Below are 17,258 nucleotides of genomic sequence, written 5' to 3'. Positions count from 1 at the left end.
ATGTTTACTCCCCAGAGTCCTTATGTTTTTTTTTTTCCACCCAGCATATTTCCTTGGATTAGGATGGCACCAAGATCTTGGTTGCAGCTGTCGCCGTGGTCCTGCTGCACTCCCTGCTACCCCCTGCTACGCTCTGCGGTGCCCTGCAGTGCCCTACTGAACCCTCCTGCTACGTCCAGCTATGCTCTGCTGTTTCCTGCTGCGTCCTGCTACGTCCAGCTATGCTCTGCTGTGTCCTGCTGCGTCCTGCTACGTCCAGCTATGTTCTGCTGTGTCCTGCTGCGTCCTGCTACGTCCAGCTATGTTCTGCTGTGCCACGTTACATCCTGTAACGCCTTGCAGTGCCCTGCTATGACATGAACTAGTAGGACTACCATTTGTAGTCACTGTTCCATTATCTTTACTGTGACTATTATTGCCACTGTTCATCACACCCCCAACCGGCACCGTCAGACACCGCCTACCAAGAGCCTGGGTCTGTCCGAGGTTTCTACCTAAAAGGAAGTTTTTCCTCGCCACTGTCGCACTAAATGCTTGCTCTTGGGGGAATTACTAGAATTGTTGGGTCCTTATGTTATAGAGTGTGGTCTAGACCTACTCTATCTGTAAAGTGTCTTGAGATAACTCTTGTTATGATTTGATACTATAAATAAAATTGAATTGAAATTGAAATGTTAGTTATTGGCAAAAAATAATCATTACCATTAGCTAGCTAACTAGGCTATTAGTATAATAGACTTTGTAACATTTCAATGTGTTTTGTGAAGCAGCTATCTGCATAAAAAAGTGCTAATCAAATAAAGATATTGTTTTGTTTTTTTTAAATTAAAACTCCAATAATGTATCCTGTTTTAAAATTAAAATGGATGAAAAAGGTCTATATAGCTTACAATCCATAAAAAAAAAACCTAACAATTAAAGTGACTGTAATTTTTCTCGCCACTGTCACACTAAATGCTTGCTCTTGGGGGAATTAGTAGAATTGTTGGGTCTTTGTAAACTATAGAATGTGGTCTAGACCTACTCTGTAAAGTGTCTCGAGATAACTGCTGTTATGATTTGATACTATAAATAAAATTGAATTGAATTAATTAATATCTCCATTTGTACTGATTGACTGATTGTAAAGTAAAGAAATTAAAATAACCTGAAATCCAAACCCGATTATATCAAGATTTGAAAGCTTTAGGGGTAATATGGGAGAAATGTTGTTGTATGTAGGCCTACTTACATCAATTTTAACATCACAAAATGTAAAACCTTAGACTAAACTACACTGTATTTTATCAGATAACCTAACCCTACAGCATAGAAAATCTACTTATTGGATTAAATATTTGGATAGGATAGAACATAATGTAATTCTGCTAAATAAAAAAAACACATTCATTATTAGTTTCACTTGTTTTCATTTTAAACAAATGGTTTATCATAATACAAAACACATTTTCTAGAGGCTCAGTCTGCTACTTAAAAAAAAACAAAAAAAACAATTCCAGTGCTGGTTCCATGGTATTAGAATTTTGGATAGTCATCATAGAAACATGAATTGGTCATGTGACAAGGGCTGGGGAAATTGGCAGAACAGGTAGCCAAGTGACAGTACTCTGATCTGAAATCACAATTGATTGACAGCACTAACCTTCCAAAAGTTTTCTGTTGATTTCTTAGCAAACGAGCTGCTCCAGTGCTGCCGTTCAGGGTTCAGTGCCTTGCTTAGCAGCACCTTGGCAGACAATTTTGGGGATTGTCCTGTTATGTAAGTCTTTCTCGAAAAACGCCTGCAGGGCTTATCTCTGGTTTCCACAGTGAGCATGTGGTTTATGAGACTCACTGACCACTACTGACCAACAAGCCTAAAATATGCGACATACATGCATTCTTTTCCTAATTGACCTCTTGTGTAAAAGCTGATTTTGTTGATCTGTTCCAGTATTAACATGTTTTGTCAAACAACCATTCCTGCACCATCTTGTTTTTGTACATTTCAATGGTACTAGTACTTTACTTTTTTGTAAAAATTCATATGGTGCCTGTTTTCTGTTCTACTTGTGTGTGTGTTTTTATAATGAGTGGGGGGCATTTCTGCCTTTATTGGATAGGAAAGCTGAGAGAGAGCATTTACATGCAGGAAATCCATCACAGGTCGGACTCAAACCCTGGACCTTCTGCGTCGAGGAATAAACCTCTGCATATGTGCGCCCGCTCTACCAATTAAGCTAACCGGCCACGTACTTGTGTGTTTGAAATGTTGTTCTCATCAGACAAGTTTCACTCAGCACTCAGCTGGCATTTGTCACAGAAGATGCGTAGTGAAAGGTCTTTGTTCTTCACTCAAACCTTAAAACGTGGTCACACAGTCTTAATAGGTGCATGCAGAAAAGACCCTAATGGCAAGCTTGTTAGTCAAAAAATGTATTTACTTGGTGAAAAAAAGCTATTTGCAGCTCAAGTGTTCAGTATAAATATAAAATACAATTGTTGGATGGATTAAAAATGGGGCAAAAAGTGTAAAGAGGGGGTTGCCAGAGGAAAGATGCTGTAAATCAAATGGGTTTATTATATGGTGGCCTTTTGGGACACCTCTGTTTCAGCTCTTTTGTCAGACTTGGCTCAACCTTTCATCAGTCTGAGCTGCAGGCTGCTCAGAACTCAATGCTAATGTTCATTTGCATGTTAATGTGCATACAGTCAGCCCTCTTTGGATGCTGGTAGCAGCATGTCAACATGAATACATTGACATTTTGTAACATTTAGCATGTAAAATGTTAGCTTGTATTACACAACCCACCCTAATCTCACGGGTATTTCTCTGATACACGCTTGTCACACTACTGGCACTAAATGTTCTCTGCATTTCTCATCACATCTAAAACCCACCTCTTCCATTAGAAATATAGATTTTCAGCAACTCTGCAAAGGACTGAGTGAACAAACTTAACACTGGTTTGAGAAGCACTTTCTCTCTCTGTACGGACTTGCACCGCCATCATTAGCATCTTGTCTTGAATACTGTGTTTAAAAACCCTGGAGTGCTCTTTGTGGGGCTTTCTAATCACGTTTTATAAGCAATAAATTGACTAACAAATATATAAATTACCAGCAGGTGGAGCCAACGATAGCGTAGTCTTACAGTAATACATGTCAGTGCATGACACTTGGCACTTGTTTGTGCCAAAGCTTTATGGACTCTAATTTTACAACCTCATATTGTATTTGAATTATTACATTCATATGTGTTGGTGAGTATAATTGTGCCTTAAAAAATAAACTGTGAGGTAATATTTTACATTTCGATATCCATGCACATTTTGATGTATAGCTCAGTATGTTAAAGACTAGAAGTATGTGCATGTGTTTGTTTCTTGGGTAAAATAAAAGCATGTTATTTAAAGGCTAGTTAATTTACTGGTAGGCCTACTATATTCTCCAGGGTGCACGGTAAAAAAAAAAAAAATGTAAGAAAGAAAGAAGTGATATGCACAATGCAGTGTTGAAAATATATTTTTAATTTATTTATTTTCAGATTAGGCCTATTACTTAACTTACTGGTAGGCAGCCTACTTAGCTATAGTAATAAGCCTATATTCTCCGTACAGGAAACACGGTAACATGAATGAGCAGTGCCCTTTAAAGACTATATGATGCTGTTAAGGTGGAACTGACGTTAAAAAGCTGGCCGCGTTTCAGTGCTGTCTGGACAGCCCCGTAGCTCGGCAGGACGGGCCCGAAACTGACACGGTCACATCCACGTCAGTCAAATGTTTTTCTTACTTTCACCACACACATATTTCTCTGACTGACTGGGAACAAACCGATTACAGACACGTCAACCTTAAGGACTTCCTTAAAACCATGAACATGATGATGCAGTTAATTATAATTGTAACGTACGGAGAACTGACCACAACCACAAATGCAAGCTGAATTAAAAAACAATGTAATGTAATATAAATGTTTCTCTTCGTTATCTTGGATTTTGGGATTCGTCATGATTTGCTGTAACACGCATGCGCACAGAGACCTGTAGGCGATGGCGAAATTCCTGACTTTTATGCAAGGAGCTGGGTTGAATATGCAAAGTTATCTCGATACTACTTGCTATTAGGCTAACATTCGCGATACCTAGCGCCATCACTGTCGCTCGCTAGTCACTTCGATCTGGTTTAGGTGTAGTCAATACGAGCGATCGTCGTTCATATAGCTAACGAGAAAGGCACATCTTCATCTAGCTAACTATTAGCTAGGTAGCATTAAGTAGCTAACACTAGCATGCCACATTTTGCCTGGTCTTGTGTTTATCTAGGTAGCTAGCAAGGCACCCGTCTCAGGTGTTGCGGAAAGTAGCTGGTCATCGGAGCTCGCTGACGTTAAACATAAGGGGAAGAGCTGCATAGGAACAATCACTGTGCATCGGCGTGTCAGACAAGACTGCTGCTGCTGTGCCGACTGACTGAGTAAGTAACGTTAGCTGGTAATAACTCATTTATGTTACTGACAGTCTGTGTATTAACGGTAAGTCGGTTAAGAGAACTCGAAGTAAACGCTAAGGTTGTCGTTTGTGAATAGCGACGTTATGTAGCAGTTAGCTAAATAACAGCTATGACATAACGCTAAGCACACACACACACACACACACACACACACACACACACACACACACACACACACACACACACACACACACACTTGTAACTAGAGTAAACAATTGTCCTAGCTGCAAGATAGCTAACCTAACGTTAGTTAACTTAGCTAGCTATGGCAAATAAGGAACATTACCTCTGAACATTGACTTTATTTTTATTAGTGTGACATGTTAAATACAACTGACTTCATGTTTGTAGTTGGTAGACCTGGTAAGTTAGGCAGAGGTAGGGTTGACGAAGGGTAACGTTAACGGTCAAATAACGTTAACGTTACATGCACTAAATAGATAACCAACATTTCTCTAGCTAGGTGTTCCAGCTAAACCGCCACATTAGAGTATTGGTTCAAACCTGGATACATTTGAGTCATTATTCGAATCGGAAGACCAACGTTTCCTAATCATTATACACGTGAAGGCCATATTTTTTCCTCATCATTATCATGACTTTGTGTACTACTTCTAATACAATGAGGAATTAAACAGAAGTGTTGGCTAGACACAATGTCCTATTATTCTACCCATTCAGGGTGTTTTCCCCATCCCACCAAAACTGTAACTGAAAAACACCTGTTGTGTCCTTACTGGCTGCTCTCTTAGCCACAGTCAAATAATATGATCTACAGTCAACAACAGCTGTTACAGAAACGGCTGTGCACAAACAGAGTTAAAAAAACAGTCAGTTGGTGTTTTTCACTGTTTTTAATAGGAGGCTGTGGTGACTTTGGGTTATTTATCATTAACTTTTATAGCCACATATTTTCCTGGAGAAGGCATAGAAGCAAAGCGGGGAAAGTACCAACACTATGGGTTTGTATAGTAGCACAGGTAGCATGGCACTCATACAGCCAGATTGTTTATTGAGATGTTTGAAATGCTTGTTTATTTGCACAGTAAAATCAAGACAATAACACAAAAAAGGAGTTAAAGAATAAAAAACCCTAGGGGCTTATAGAAGGAGTCTCACCTAAGGAAAAGAGGAATAATATAGACAGTGAAGTGTCCTAAACAAATTGAACACAAGTAAGTACTGAATTAAAAAACAAAAATAAAATAAAAGCATGAGGTTGGCTACATAAACATCAAAGGCATACAATAAATTACAATAATATGTAGCAGGTAACTCAAAGTGCTTAACAACTGGAGTATACAAATTAGGGATGTCCAGATCCGATCACATGATAGGAAATCGGGCCCGATCACGTGGTTTCAGACTCGATCGGAATCGGACGTTACCTCCCGATCAGGACTCGGATATATATATGTATATATATTCTCATTATTTTTTAACATATAGTTATGCGGTGGCACAGAGTTAGACCCTTTTGACTCCACACAGAAACAGCAACGCGTGCGGCATGACATCACTTTGTTGCAGAGACTCTATTGGTTAAATGCCGGCAAAGTAGAACACGGAAGCAGCTTGAAAAAAAAAAACCTGATCGGGACATCCCTAATACAAATACCTTTATCACCCACCTAATCAAATGATGTCCTATTTGGAGAATGAATAATTAATGATGATTTTCAAGTCTTAATTTCCATTGCGAGAATAGAATGCCATATGGGTCTTCAAAAAAGTGTTGGATCGGGGTCAAATGTAAAGAAGAGAAGTGCCTGTAATCAGGGATTCCCCTTTGTTAATTCTCCTTTGTGATTGACTTGGAATCCAAGTGATTGACTTGGAGGCCTAGAACGAGACTGCCATCATTTAATGCCTGCTAGTAATACTAGGCTAAATACATGTCTGTCCTCTACTGTAGCAATGGGTCAAACCCAGTTCATTGACCATCACACTGTAAACTGACTTTGTTGTTTAAGCTTAAGGAGGGGAGGGACTAAAGCTAACAGATAAGCCAGATCACTGTAAAGGTTTAGGGGCGCATGCGCCACATTGTAATTAGGTTCAAGGACATGTGTTGCATTTCTCTCATGGTGTTCTGTTGTTGTTTTGACAGAATTTTTACCATGTAATCTTTTCATGTCATTTTTTTTTAACAAGTGGTGAGTCCTCAGTGTGGCCCTTTTTTCGGTTTTATTTAATTGTTTTAAAAGGAACTATCTTCCCTGCATACTCTCATAGGGTTTGACTTGACATGAGTTTACGTACAATCCCTCTTGGTTGGTTTGCATGTGTTGATTGGTTGAAATTAGTAGATGTCATATGCCTTCATGGTCAGCTTTTGGATATTTGTGTTTGTTGGTTATGTAAAGGTTGTGAGCACACATTGCACAGTAGTGGGTACTTGTTTGGCCTGATAAACTTTTATTTTTTTTCACTTGAAGGGGTTAGCATTCTTCCATTGCACGTACAACAATTACTAATTTCCTTTTCTCTTCTCATATGTATATGGAAAGGATATGTCTCCTGTATATGACTGAACAGTGACATACCAATAACTCCTTTTCAATCTTTATTGTTGTTAATATGCAGTAACTCAGTATTTCCTCAATAAAAATGAAGATGGACACACATTCCATGTAAGTTTAGCATTCAGCAAGTACCAAACAGGAACAATATGCAGCATAGACGCCAGCAGCGACACAAACTTTCACCTACATGCCATGTTTACATCCTATAAAAGGAAATGCATCCGATCATCTCTCTCTCTTTGGTTTGTGATCAGGCCTGTTTACTTTGGATGGAACAAGTGGTCTAACCTGGCCCCTCATTGATGGCATCAGAAAATATCTTTCAGAGTCAGCAACTGGGCTGCAGAAAATGCCATGCAATCCAATGCAATGACTGGCAGTGGAAAACAGTATGTGTTTTGAAATTAATTATGAGGGGCGTCCAATTCCCACTTAGTCAATTCAGCTTGTCACAATGTCTTTACTGGAAACAGTTGTGCATTTAGAGGATATTTGCCTCATGCCTGATATCTTGTACTCTAGAAAATGCTGAATTTGAAATGACTAAATATAGACTTTAATATCATCATAGAATTGGGGGAATTGATAGCACCCACATCTGCTGTCCTCCATTGCTGGTGGATAGCAGATGTGGGTCTTATTGCCCACCAATTGTATTAAAATTTAGTAATTGTCACTCTGTCATATTGTTTGTAATACGGAAAATAATTGCAACACCTCCAGAAATAGATTTTTTTGTTGTTGTAATGATGAAGATGATCCTATCAGTTTGTAGTAATTAGTACAAATATCTGCAACATTGGTCCTTCATTTTCACAACCTGCTTGAATCTCAAAGCCAAACACAAAAGTGATTAAATATTTTGCTGTATTACTCAACATACCTGCAAGAAATCATACGTTTCATGGTATTCAGAGTAAACATAGTTCATCATAATTTTAACATACATGTACCAATAAAACATTTTTGTCCACCTCATATTAAAAGCAGTCACATCCCAACATTGTGCAAATTGGCAAATAAAGGTGATGATGTGCTGATACTGTAAACTAAGAGAGGGGAGAGAGGACATTCTGGGTAAATGTAGTTCTCAGCACAGGTCTAATGACTGGCTGGAAGACTCAAGAAGATGACACCACAAATCTTTGTGGTATACTTTGTGCGTATCCATTGATGGCAGTGTCTTTGTTGCAGGAGTACCTCTTCAGTGGTGTGAATGAGGGAGACATGGCAGACCACACCCCACCTCTGGAGTCCGGCCAACTTCTCAGCCCTGATCTCCCAATTCTGGCCTCACCACCTCCTTCAGCCATGGTCAATGGAGAGGGCCCCCAGCAGGTACTCTGTACTCTTAAGCCTCTTGAGCCTTTGTTTTCCCCCATTCAGAACACATGACGAAATAAGCGTTTACTTGCAAAACGTAACATGCAAAATAATCGTTTTTATCGATTACTCCGTTTTTGTAATCGTTAGGAGCCAAAATCGTAATCACGATTAAAATACGATCAATTGCACAGCCTTAGCCCAAATGAACTTTTAGCAATCTGCCTTGTAATTACAGTTGGAAGGATTAGATTGAAGTGGTGCCTCTGGCTTATTTTGTATGTTGTTGGCCTTAAGTCTTCAGTTGTTGAACTGTTGTGTGTTTCACTTAATCAGTGAAATTGAGAAATTTTAGCAGGTGCACTTAAAGCACTAGAGCACTTACTTAAGTAGTAACACTAGAGGTGGTGGCATAGTGTATGGTTTGACCAGCACAGCAGGGAAACACTAATGTGGTATTTGGCCTGTCATGTAGTCTAGCAGAAGCTGGAGCCAAGGTGTGTGTGTGTGTGTGTGTGTGTGTGTGTGTGTGTGTGTGTGTGTGTGTGTGTGTGTGTGTGTGTGTGTGTGTGTGTGTGTGTGTGTGTGTGTGTGTGTGTGTGTGTGGAGAAATGAGTTGCCACTGTGTGAATTGGTTATATTGTATATTATTAACTTTAATTCAACTCTTGCCTTAATTTACAGTAGTGGAATAATCAAGTATTTTAAAACAAATATATTCCACCCTTATGTGTAGCTATAAACTCAATCTGATTTAGTTTTGTAATTGTTGCAACTGCTTTCTGATCCATTTACATTAACAGCATAGGCTATGTATCTCTTGTGAAACCTGATGCTTTTGGTGGCTTGTTTCAGATGCTAAACAAAGTATGCACACATGGCTTTCACTCAGATAAGTTATGAAACAACCCAAACTGATTTCATAGGCAACAGGTGCTTGTTAGTTAGCAGCCACATCTCTCTCGGTTTTGATAGCAGCCTTTGTTGCTATAGATATGGGCTGATATCCCCCATCATCTCTTGTCAGTATCAGAGTGAGATTGAGTGGCCCTGACAAGCCTGGGTGATTTCCCTGTCATTTTGATGGTCATCAGTTCGATTTGCTTAAGTTTCCGTGACTTCCTGGGGAATAGCATGGAGCCCACAGTGATATCTTGTCCGTCATTTCCTCAGTCTTGTGCAGTTTGTCGAGATAAGACTTGCTAATATTAGTGCTGCTCCATAAACATGCCTTTTCTAGCCATCTCATAATTTTCCACAGTGGAAAATCCCTTCGCCCTGAATCCGGCTTTGTTCATGCAGAGATCACATTTTGCTGGTTGTGTTGGGCGGTGAGGGTGTTGTTCTCATGGAATTCAGTTACCTTACCACCTCCCACAAAGGTTACCTGATTACCTGTACTTGTTCCCTGTCAGTGTTTACAGTGTTTTATGAGCGATAGCGGAATAAAATGCTGCTGTTCCTTCCTGGCTGACATCATTACCACCCTGCTGCTCAATTTCAAACACTGCATGTTCACGATCACTGAAATGCACTATGAGGAGGAATAACAAGTATCCGATAACACAGAGCAGTTACTGTGTTTTTCGAACTACAGCATGATGACTTTGTTTTTGCACAAGAGGTGTTAGTGTATCCCTCTCCGACGTATCAATATCCAGATACTTGATATATGATTAGATACAAAGACAATTCATTGCTACTGAGCTAAGATTTGATATTTAACATTTTGCATCAAATAAATTACGAGGTTTGTATGACGGTAGTTAAGAACCAATATCATCAATGACAAAATGTCAAATCAATAGCAAAGAATAAATTAGTTAAAGTGTTATGGACCCATTGCCAAAAGAAATTATGCCTACTGCTACATCAGCAAATAATGGGTAGTGATGCACAAGGCCTAACCATTTGGGCAGCACCCATTACGTATGTATTTTTCACTGAAATGCTGCCAGAACTAGATTTTATGAATTGCGGTCTCAGGGTCTTTGTCCTCCATCCGTAGCCATCATTTTCAACAACGCTGTATGGGTTCTGTCCTTGCAAACAAAATGGCTTATTACTTCAGATATTACCTTTGACCGTGAGGAGGTGGGTGTGAGTGTGCAGTTGTTAATGCTAGCATGATTAGATTGATTGACTTCTCCTGCAGGTAACGTTAAAATCTATACTGTGTGTACTAGGGCTGGGCAATTTATCGATATTGTATCGATATTGTATCGATATTGCGATATGAGACTAGATATCATCTTAGATTTTGAATATCGTAATATGTAGGGATGTCACGAGAACCGGTACTTGCGATACCTTTAGATTCTAAATTGACAAAACGCCGACGATGCCCATTTTTTTTGAAGCATCGTGAGCACCGACGCCAGTGTTGGCATCGGTGCTGCGCCTCTTCCGGACCTGACGGGGGCAGCATACGCCTACAAGTGTTCTAGTCTGCCGCTAAATGCTGGAGAAGAAGATGAACGCCGACCAGCACAGAAAAACAGAGCGCCTCATCTCCATGCACGGCTTTACCGTAACGTTACATCTACAGCAACGGCTTTCACGACTTCACCTGGAGCTCCCAGTCAGAAAGTAAGTCTGCTTCTCTCTGCCGTTGGCTGTCACAGCCTTAACGTTAGCTACGATAGCTGACATTTAGCTAACGTTAGTGCTTGTGTTTGGGGGACCTCTATAACGTCAGTTAAGTTAACTTTAACCAGCTCGGTTCTATGTGAAAAACCACAATGGCAGAGAGAAACAGACGTAACTATACATGCTTGCTGTCTGGGAGTTCCGGGTGAACTCATGGAAGACGGTACCGTATGGCGTACGCTGGCTATGTGGTGATGCCAGGCATCAGAGCAGTGGGCCGTGGGTCCAGAAGACTGACGTTTTCTCCAGATTACATGTAAATCACACTCTCCTTGCCCCCTCTACTCAAACACCCCCCCCCCACCAAAGTGTTATCCTATAATACAGTACCAGTCAAAAGTTTGGACACGCCTTCTCATTTACTTGAATGGGAAAGCGTGTCCAAACTTTTGACTGGTACTGTACATGTTATAAAGAAAGACATGGGATTTATTGTTTAGTTTTTTACTGTGGTATCGAATTAGGTATTAAGAATTATGAAATTTCACTGGTATTGGTATCAATGACTACATTTCTAGTATCATGCAATATCTGTAGTTGCCACTATTGTTATGTTTTTTTTTTTTTTATAATGTTCAAATGTCTAAATAAATTTAATTAATGTATAAGTATTATTCTTTTTTTCTTTCTCTTTTTACACACCGTGGAATCGACTTTGGTATCGAGTATCGTGTACTTTTGGTGGTATCGGTACCGACTACTAGATTTTTGGTATCGTGACATCCCTAGTAATATGACACCAGTGTTGTCTTTTCCTGGTTTTAAAGGCTGCATTACAGTGAAGTGATGTCTTAAGGCGCTGACACACCAACCCAATTATCGGCCATCGGACAGTCTGGTGAGGTCGGTGACTTGAGTCTGTTCGGTGTGTTCCGTGCCGTCATCAGTCGGAGGAGCCGTCGGCCTTCACTTGGGCCGATTTGACATGTTGAATCGGAAGGCGGGCAGTCGAACTCAATGGCCAATCTGATTGGTGGAGTGCTAACCCGGAAATGACGAGCGGGGTGAGCGTGACTAACGGCTCTCAAAATCTGACGAAAATCTTTTAAACTGACCTTTGTCGAACTGAAATGAAGACAGATTCAGCAACTGCATGGCCTATTTCTCGCTTAAAATGTTTTCAGAAACACGTTTCGGTGAGCTGTCGTAAAATATGAGATCGTATTCCGAACAAAGCCGCCATTATGCCCGGTTGTAAAATCCTGGAGCAGCCAGACCCACGTGACGCGTTCGTCCAATCAGCTGCCGGTTTTCATTTTTGGGCAACCATACAGATTAGCGCCGCCTGCTGTTATGGAGACGTATTACGTCTTGCGCATGCGCAGAACATACGCCCAAGTCTGTGTTGCTTCGGTGTGTTCCGAGGCACTTTTTTGACCAACTCGGGGAGACAGTCAGTCCGACTGCCTTTTCTGCCGAAGGTCGGCCGTCGGGTTGGTGTGTCAGAGCCCTAACAATTAACTCGCTCGCCTTCTGGAAATGAGATAGAATGCAGGTTTTACTGGAACTTCTGCACTTTTCAGACCCAGAAGCTTCGTCCATTATATTTACAGTCCATGCACTAAATACGGTACTTCCTTTTTATTATGTTTTCAGTACTTTGTGAAAGCATATGATGGCACATGAGGCAATTTGATGTGACTGATTTCATGGTGTCAAACTCCTGATCCTAATGCAAAAAAAAGACATCCATTTTGCATTATTCGATGTAGGGCTTTTCAAGGACTGTTGTTTGAGCGTCGTTGTGAACTAAGATGTGTGTTGTCCGTCTGAGGAGGTGTGTAAACATCCTGACAGCTGCAGAGTGTAGAGCAGGAACCACTGGAGGGGCCTCTCAGGCCTGACAGAGCGAGGCAGGACAGTGGTGACAGTGAAGAGGATTCACAGCGATGGCTGACCCCTCCGTTTCTGACCTTTACTGGGAGGACACCTCATTCTTTGTTCTTGGTTTCTTTCTCCTAGTCTTGGCTTGGTATTAACGCTCTGTTGGACCAATTATTCTGAGTCAGAGAGGAAGCTGTTGTCTTGGGGTCATTACCTGAGATGATTCTTTTGTAGAGATGACTTTGGCTACAGTATGATTCACTGCTGCCATCCATTTAAGCCCCTCTCCCATCCAAGTTTTTCCTGCTCTTGCCATTTGGTTTTTGGCTAAATTGGTAACGGATGAATCAGTCCGTTTCTGTCAATGTTTAAGCCCAGCTAATGGCTTATGTACTTAGCTGTTGTCTGTGCTGATGGCTATGCATATTTTCTTCCATTTTGTTCAGTACCCTTTTTCATTAGACCTGTTTTCATGTTCTTTGTGCTTTTGTTTTCATATACTTCTGGTTAATGTTTTTTTCATGTCTGTGGGTTTGTAACCTGACAGACTGAAAGGGATAAACACCTTTTTCGAAAAATGTCATAAGCTGATAGTAGAAATTCATTGGCAGTTGTTGCATGAAAACGCAAAAACACAATTGAAGCACTGTCAAGAGCATGCCAAGCCTTCAGGTAGCGATATAAAAATTGCGGAGGGGCTTCCCACCAACTAGAAGTCCGATCGTCTCGTCCAAAAGCGACATTGGCGGCGGGGCCTGTGTCGTGGCACTGTTAGATTTTGTAGCAGTGACCTCCATAGCGCAGTCTGACACCTCTGTTCCTCAATACAATGGAAGAGTAACTGTACATTTATGTGTAAACATGTAAAAAGTCCTGCTGGCAAGCCTGTTACCAGCACTATTTTGGCCACATCCACCATTGCGAGAAATGTCGCTTCATTTGTGACGCCTAGAGTTGAGCCGGATACTCGGCTGAAACGAGTATCCAGTACGGATAAAGCACTTTTGCTGAGTACGAGTATTATACGAGTAATACGAGTCACTATCTGTGCTCGGATTGAATAAAAATCCTCATTGGGTAGTTGACTGTGTCTGCGTTCTGTGATAGGCTAGTCGTCACAGCGCCCCTCCCTACACACATACAGATTTATTGTGTTGCTGTGTCTCGCTCTGCTCACTCACACAGAACAGCTCTCTCTCTCTCTCTGTCTCTCCCTCAGTCACTCAGGTTCGCGGGTCTTTTCCGTTAACGTTAGGGTTTCTTCAGCTTCAGGTTTGTTTTTTACTTCGGTTTGTAGTACTTACTTATTAAGTAGAGTTCTGGTAAACGTGGGGTTTGTTCAGACGTGGTGCTTGGTAGAATGCGACTCGCGTTGCGTCCCTGCCTGTCGGAGATTTTTTTTTCTTTTTTAAACCGTCAGCTGGCTCTAAACAGATCTGAAAAACAGCGTCGGATTATTTGATCTGTAGAACACAGTCCCCCCCCGCCCCCTTCTCTCTTTCTCTCTCTCTCTCTCTGTCTCTCTCTTACTCACTCACACACACACACACACACACACACACACACACACACACACACACACACACACATACAAAGCTTTTTCTGATTCTGATTCTGATACCTGGTGTGGAAATAAAAAAAAATAAAAAAGAAAAAATTAAAAAAAATCACACTGATCATAAAAAAATTTAAAGTTAAAAAAAGAAAGTTATGTTGAGTATGAAAACTCTTGTTCATTACATTTTACTTCATAATTGCAACCGCATGTGTTGTATTCATTGTTGCAAAACTTGTTCTGTATATAGTTTGTTTGTTATTGTGATCAAAACCATTGATCTGAAGCTCAATGCTGATGCTGTCATGTAAATAGTTTTCTAATCAGCAATAAATATAACAATTTCTGATCAACCCATATCAATTGCATGCTTAAAATAACATACCGGTTAAAGCCCCACCTATTTCAAGACAACCCGACCCACTTCCGGGTTAAACCCCGCCCACTTCCAGGTTAGGCCCCGCCCAGTCCGAGTACAGATACAGAAATTCATATGGTTAACAGATACAGATACAGATAATGCTGTACTCGCTCATCCCTAGTGACGCCTCACAAAGGAGATAACGGCGCACACTCTTGACGTTACAAGCCAAAAACTCTGTCCCTGTCTACGCAACATACAAATGGTGTTTCTTAAAATCTTCACCCTGGCTGGAGTTTTCCAACAGCTCAGTTTTCATTCATTCATGCGTGTGGACGAAAAGGCCAAATACATAGAAAGAGCTGGCTAAAAACATCTACATGCCGACTAGGCTATGTTTTTCACTTGCTTTGAATTTCCTTTCTATTATAACATTTTTATTCAAACATAATCATGTCAATTTTAAATCTTCAATAACATGAGCTAAGATTTACAAATAACAAAACACAGTTTGCTCTGGTTGTGTGAGAGAACGCTCGGCATTAAATGGTAACTACACAAATTGAGCAGGGAGCACACAGCCATGAGTGTGTGCTCTGCTTGTGGCTATGTGCCATGCGTGGGCTAATGTTACTGTGGGATAGTGAGACCTCACTCCCGACTCAGCCGTCTTTAGTGCTGGCCTTGTATGCTATAGCAGGACACAGGAGACAGGGCCTTGGACATGTGCCCCTTATAAGTTGCCAGAGGGCTCGAGATGTTGTGACAAAAACGCACTCAACCCACTCTGCTTGTCTCTTGGTCAGCCACTGAATCATCTGAGCCAGTGAGACAAACAACACCATTATTACTGCACCGATATTCAGGACAGACCCAAGTTCTGAATATTTTATTAAGTCAATCAATCGATACAAATACTGATCCAGTTAATAACCATTCAAGTACTGCATTGATAAAGATATGCACTGAAAGCTTTAAGCTAACTCTGCTACAATACATCAAATGTCAATATTTGTTCAACATTAGTAATATGGTCCCTTACATATTAGGTACACAGTCCTAATATTAATAAACCGATAATTGGCAGAATGTTTTGTCAGCTGATAGTTGCATTCAAAGCTTTAGTGCGTCATTTTTTTTTTAGTATTAATGAACGTCTGTTACATTCAAGCCGTTGCCAAATGAGTTGATACAGAGTTAATTAAGACTATCAGCTCCACACAACTTTCTCTGTATTTCTCAGTATGACTATGTTTAGAAAACGGTGTAGTCTGGTGGCGTTCGTGCGCAGAAACTTGAGTGCAGATAATCTCTTCCGAAGAGTCCATCGTGTTTTTTTTAATCCTCCGTGACCTCCATGGCTACAAGAGGGGGGCGAGGGGGGGAATTATGGAAGGCTTGAGACATGTGGCTGCACCGACAGTGTTGTTGTCATTACTTAGAATTCCTCATGGGGAGACAGAAACTACGCACTATAGCTTTAATACCATGATAGTAGAAATATTAAATCCAAAGCGTCTAAATGAAGACGTATGTGATTTTGTTGTAAATTTGAGCAAGAAATGTGTTCACATCATGTTTGTAACACAATCAATGAATTGCTTTTTTGCACTAAAATGACATTTTGTATTAAGCGGTATTTTACTGCTACCACTCCAGCTGGATGGAGGAAGACAAACTTGGGAGAAAACTACCTGTGGAAAAGGCTAAAACATACATTTGTGGAGGAGCACACAAGGCTTCATCATTAAAAAATGTTCAAAATGTGAAACTACCTTGACTTTTCCTAGAGCAACTTGACCGATCAAACAAAGGACCTTAGCCAGGAAGCTGACTCAGAGCCTAAGGACAACTTGACATGAGTTTTAAAGTGCCTTAGCTATGATTAAAGATTTCTGTGGAAGAACATTAGTCTTTCACAAGTCTGGGCTATGTGGTAGAGGAACCAGATGGAAGGCACTCCTGAGGAGAAGAAAGTACATGACAGCATGCCTGGAGTTTGCAGAAATTTGTGTGAAATTTCCAGAGGGCACGAGCCAAAAGATAATGGGTTCTGATTCTGACAAAAATGGATAGTTCAGCTGTAGTGGAGATCTCAATATCAGCACTGCAATAGCCTATCACCTATCTAACTCCAGCTCCACTGTGGATGGTGATATGCATGGTGGTAGCAGCATCAGATGTCAGGGTACTTTTTATTGGAGATGTTAAAGGGAGCAAAGACCAGAGCCAAATGCAGGCAGTCCCGAGTAAAACTCCTCCTCACAGTAGCATCCATTATTTGGGTGCTGATTTGACATTTAGTAGGACAATGATCCAAACCATGCACCCAGATCAATACTGCAGTGGCTTCATTCCTTGATTGATTCTATAGTAAATCCTATTTAAAATGAGTCTCACCAGATTTAGAAAGAAAGTGGAGACATGACAAAGTCCAGGCGTACCAAACTAATGTAGACACAGGTGCTTATAAAGACTTTCATGTCAGTGGTTGAATAGTTATTGGAGAAAAAAAAAAATTTGAGTTG

At 40.6% G+C, this 17,258-nt stretch overlaps 1 protein-coding gene across 4 annotated transcripts in view; it reads left to right on the top strand.

The window, feature by feature from the left end:
• Positions 1–3,944: 3,944 nt before the first annotated feature.
• The window catches only part of fndc3a (fibronectin type III domain containing 3A), a 70,213-nt gene continuing 56,899 nt past the window's right edge, over positions 3,945–17,258 (top strand). The window contains exons 1-3 of one of the 4 annotated variants that reach the window (XM_036001142.1): positions 3,945–4,457; positions 7,273–7,407; positions 8,213–8,356. In XM_036001142.1, coding sequence (XP_035857035.1) covers positions 7,321–7,407; positions 8,213–8,356 — 231 coding nt within the window. In that variant the 5' untranslated portion in view covers positions 3,945–4,457; positions 7,273–7,320. Of the gene's footprint in view, positions 4,458–7,272; positions 7,408–8,212; positions 8,357–17,258 lie in introns of those variants that run through there. The other 3 variants (XM_031297502.2, XM_031297505.2, XM_031297503.2) reach the window with 3 other exon arrangements.

This window comes from Sander lucioperca, chromosome 5 (assembly GCF_008315115.2).
Source record: "Sander lucioperca isolate FBNREF2018 chromosome 5, SLUC_FBN_1.2, whole genome shotgun sequence".
NCBI lineage: Eukaryota > Metazoa > Chordata > Actinopteri > Perciformes > Percidae > Sander > Sander lucioperca.
Note: the sequence above shows the minus strand (reverse complement) of the source record. Positions and strands in the feature narration are given on the sequence as shown.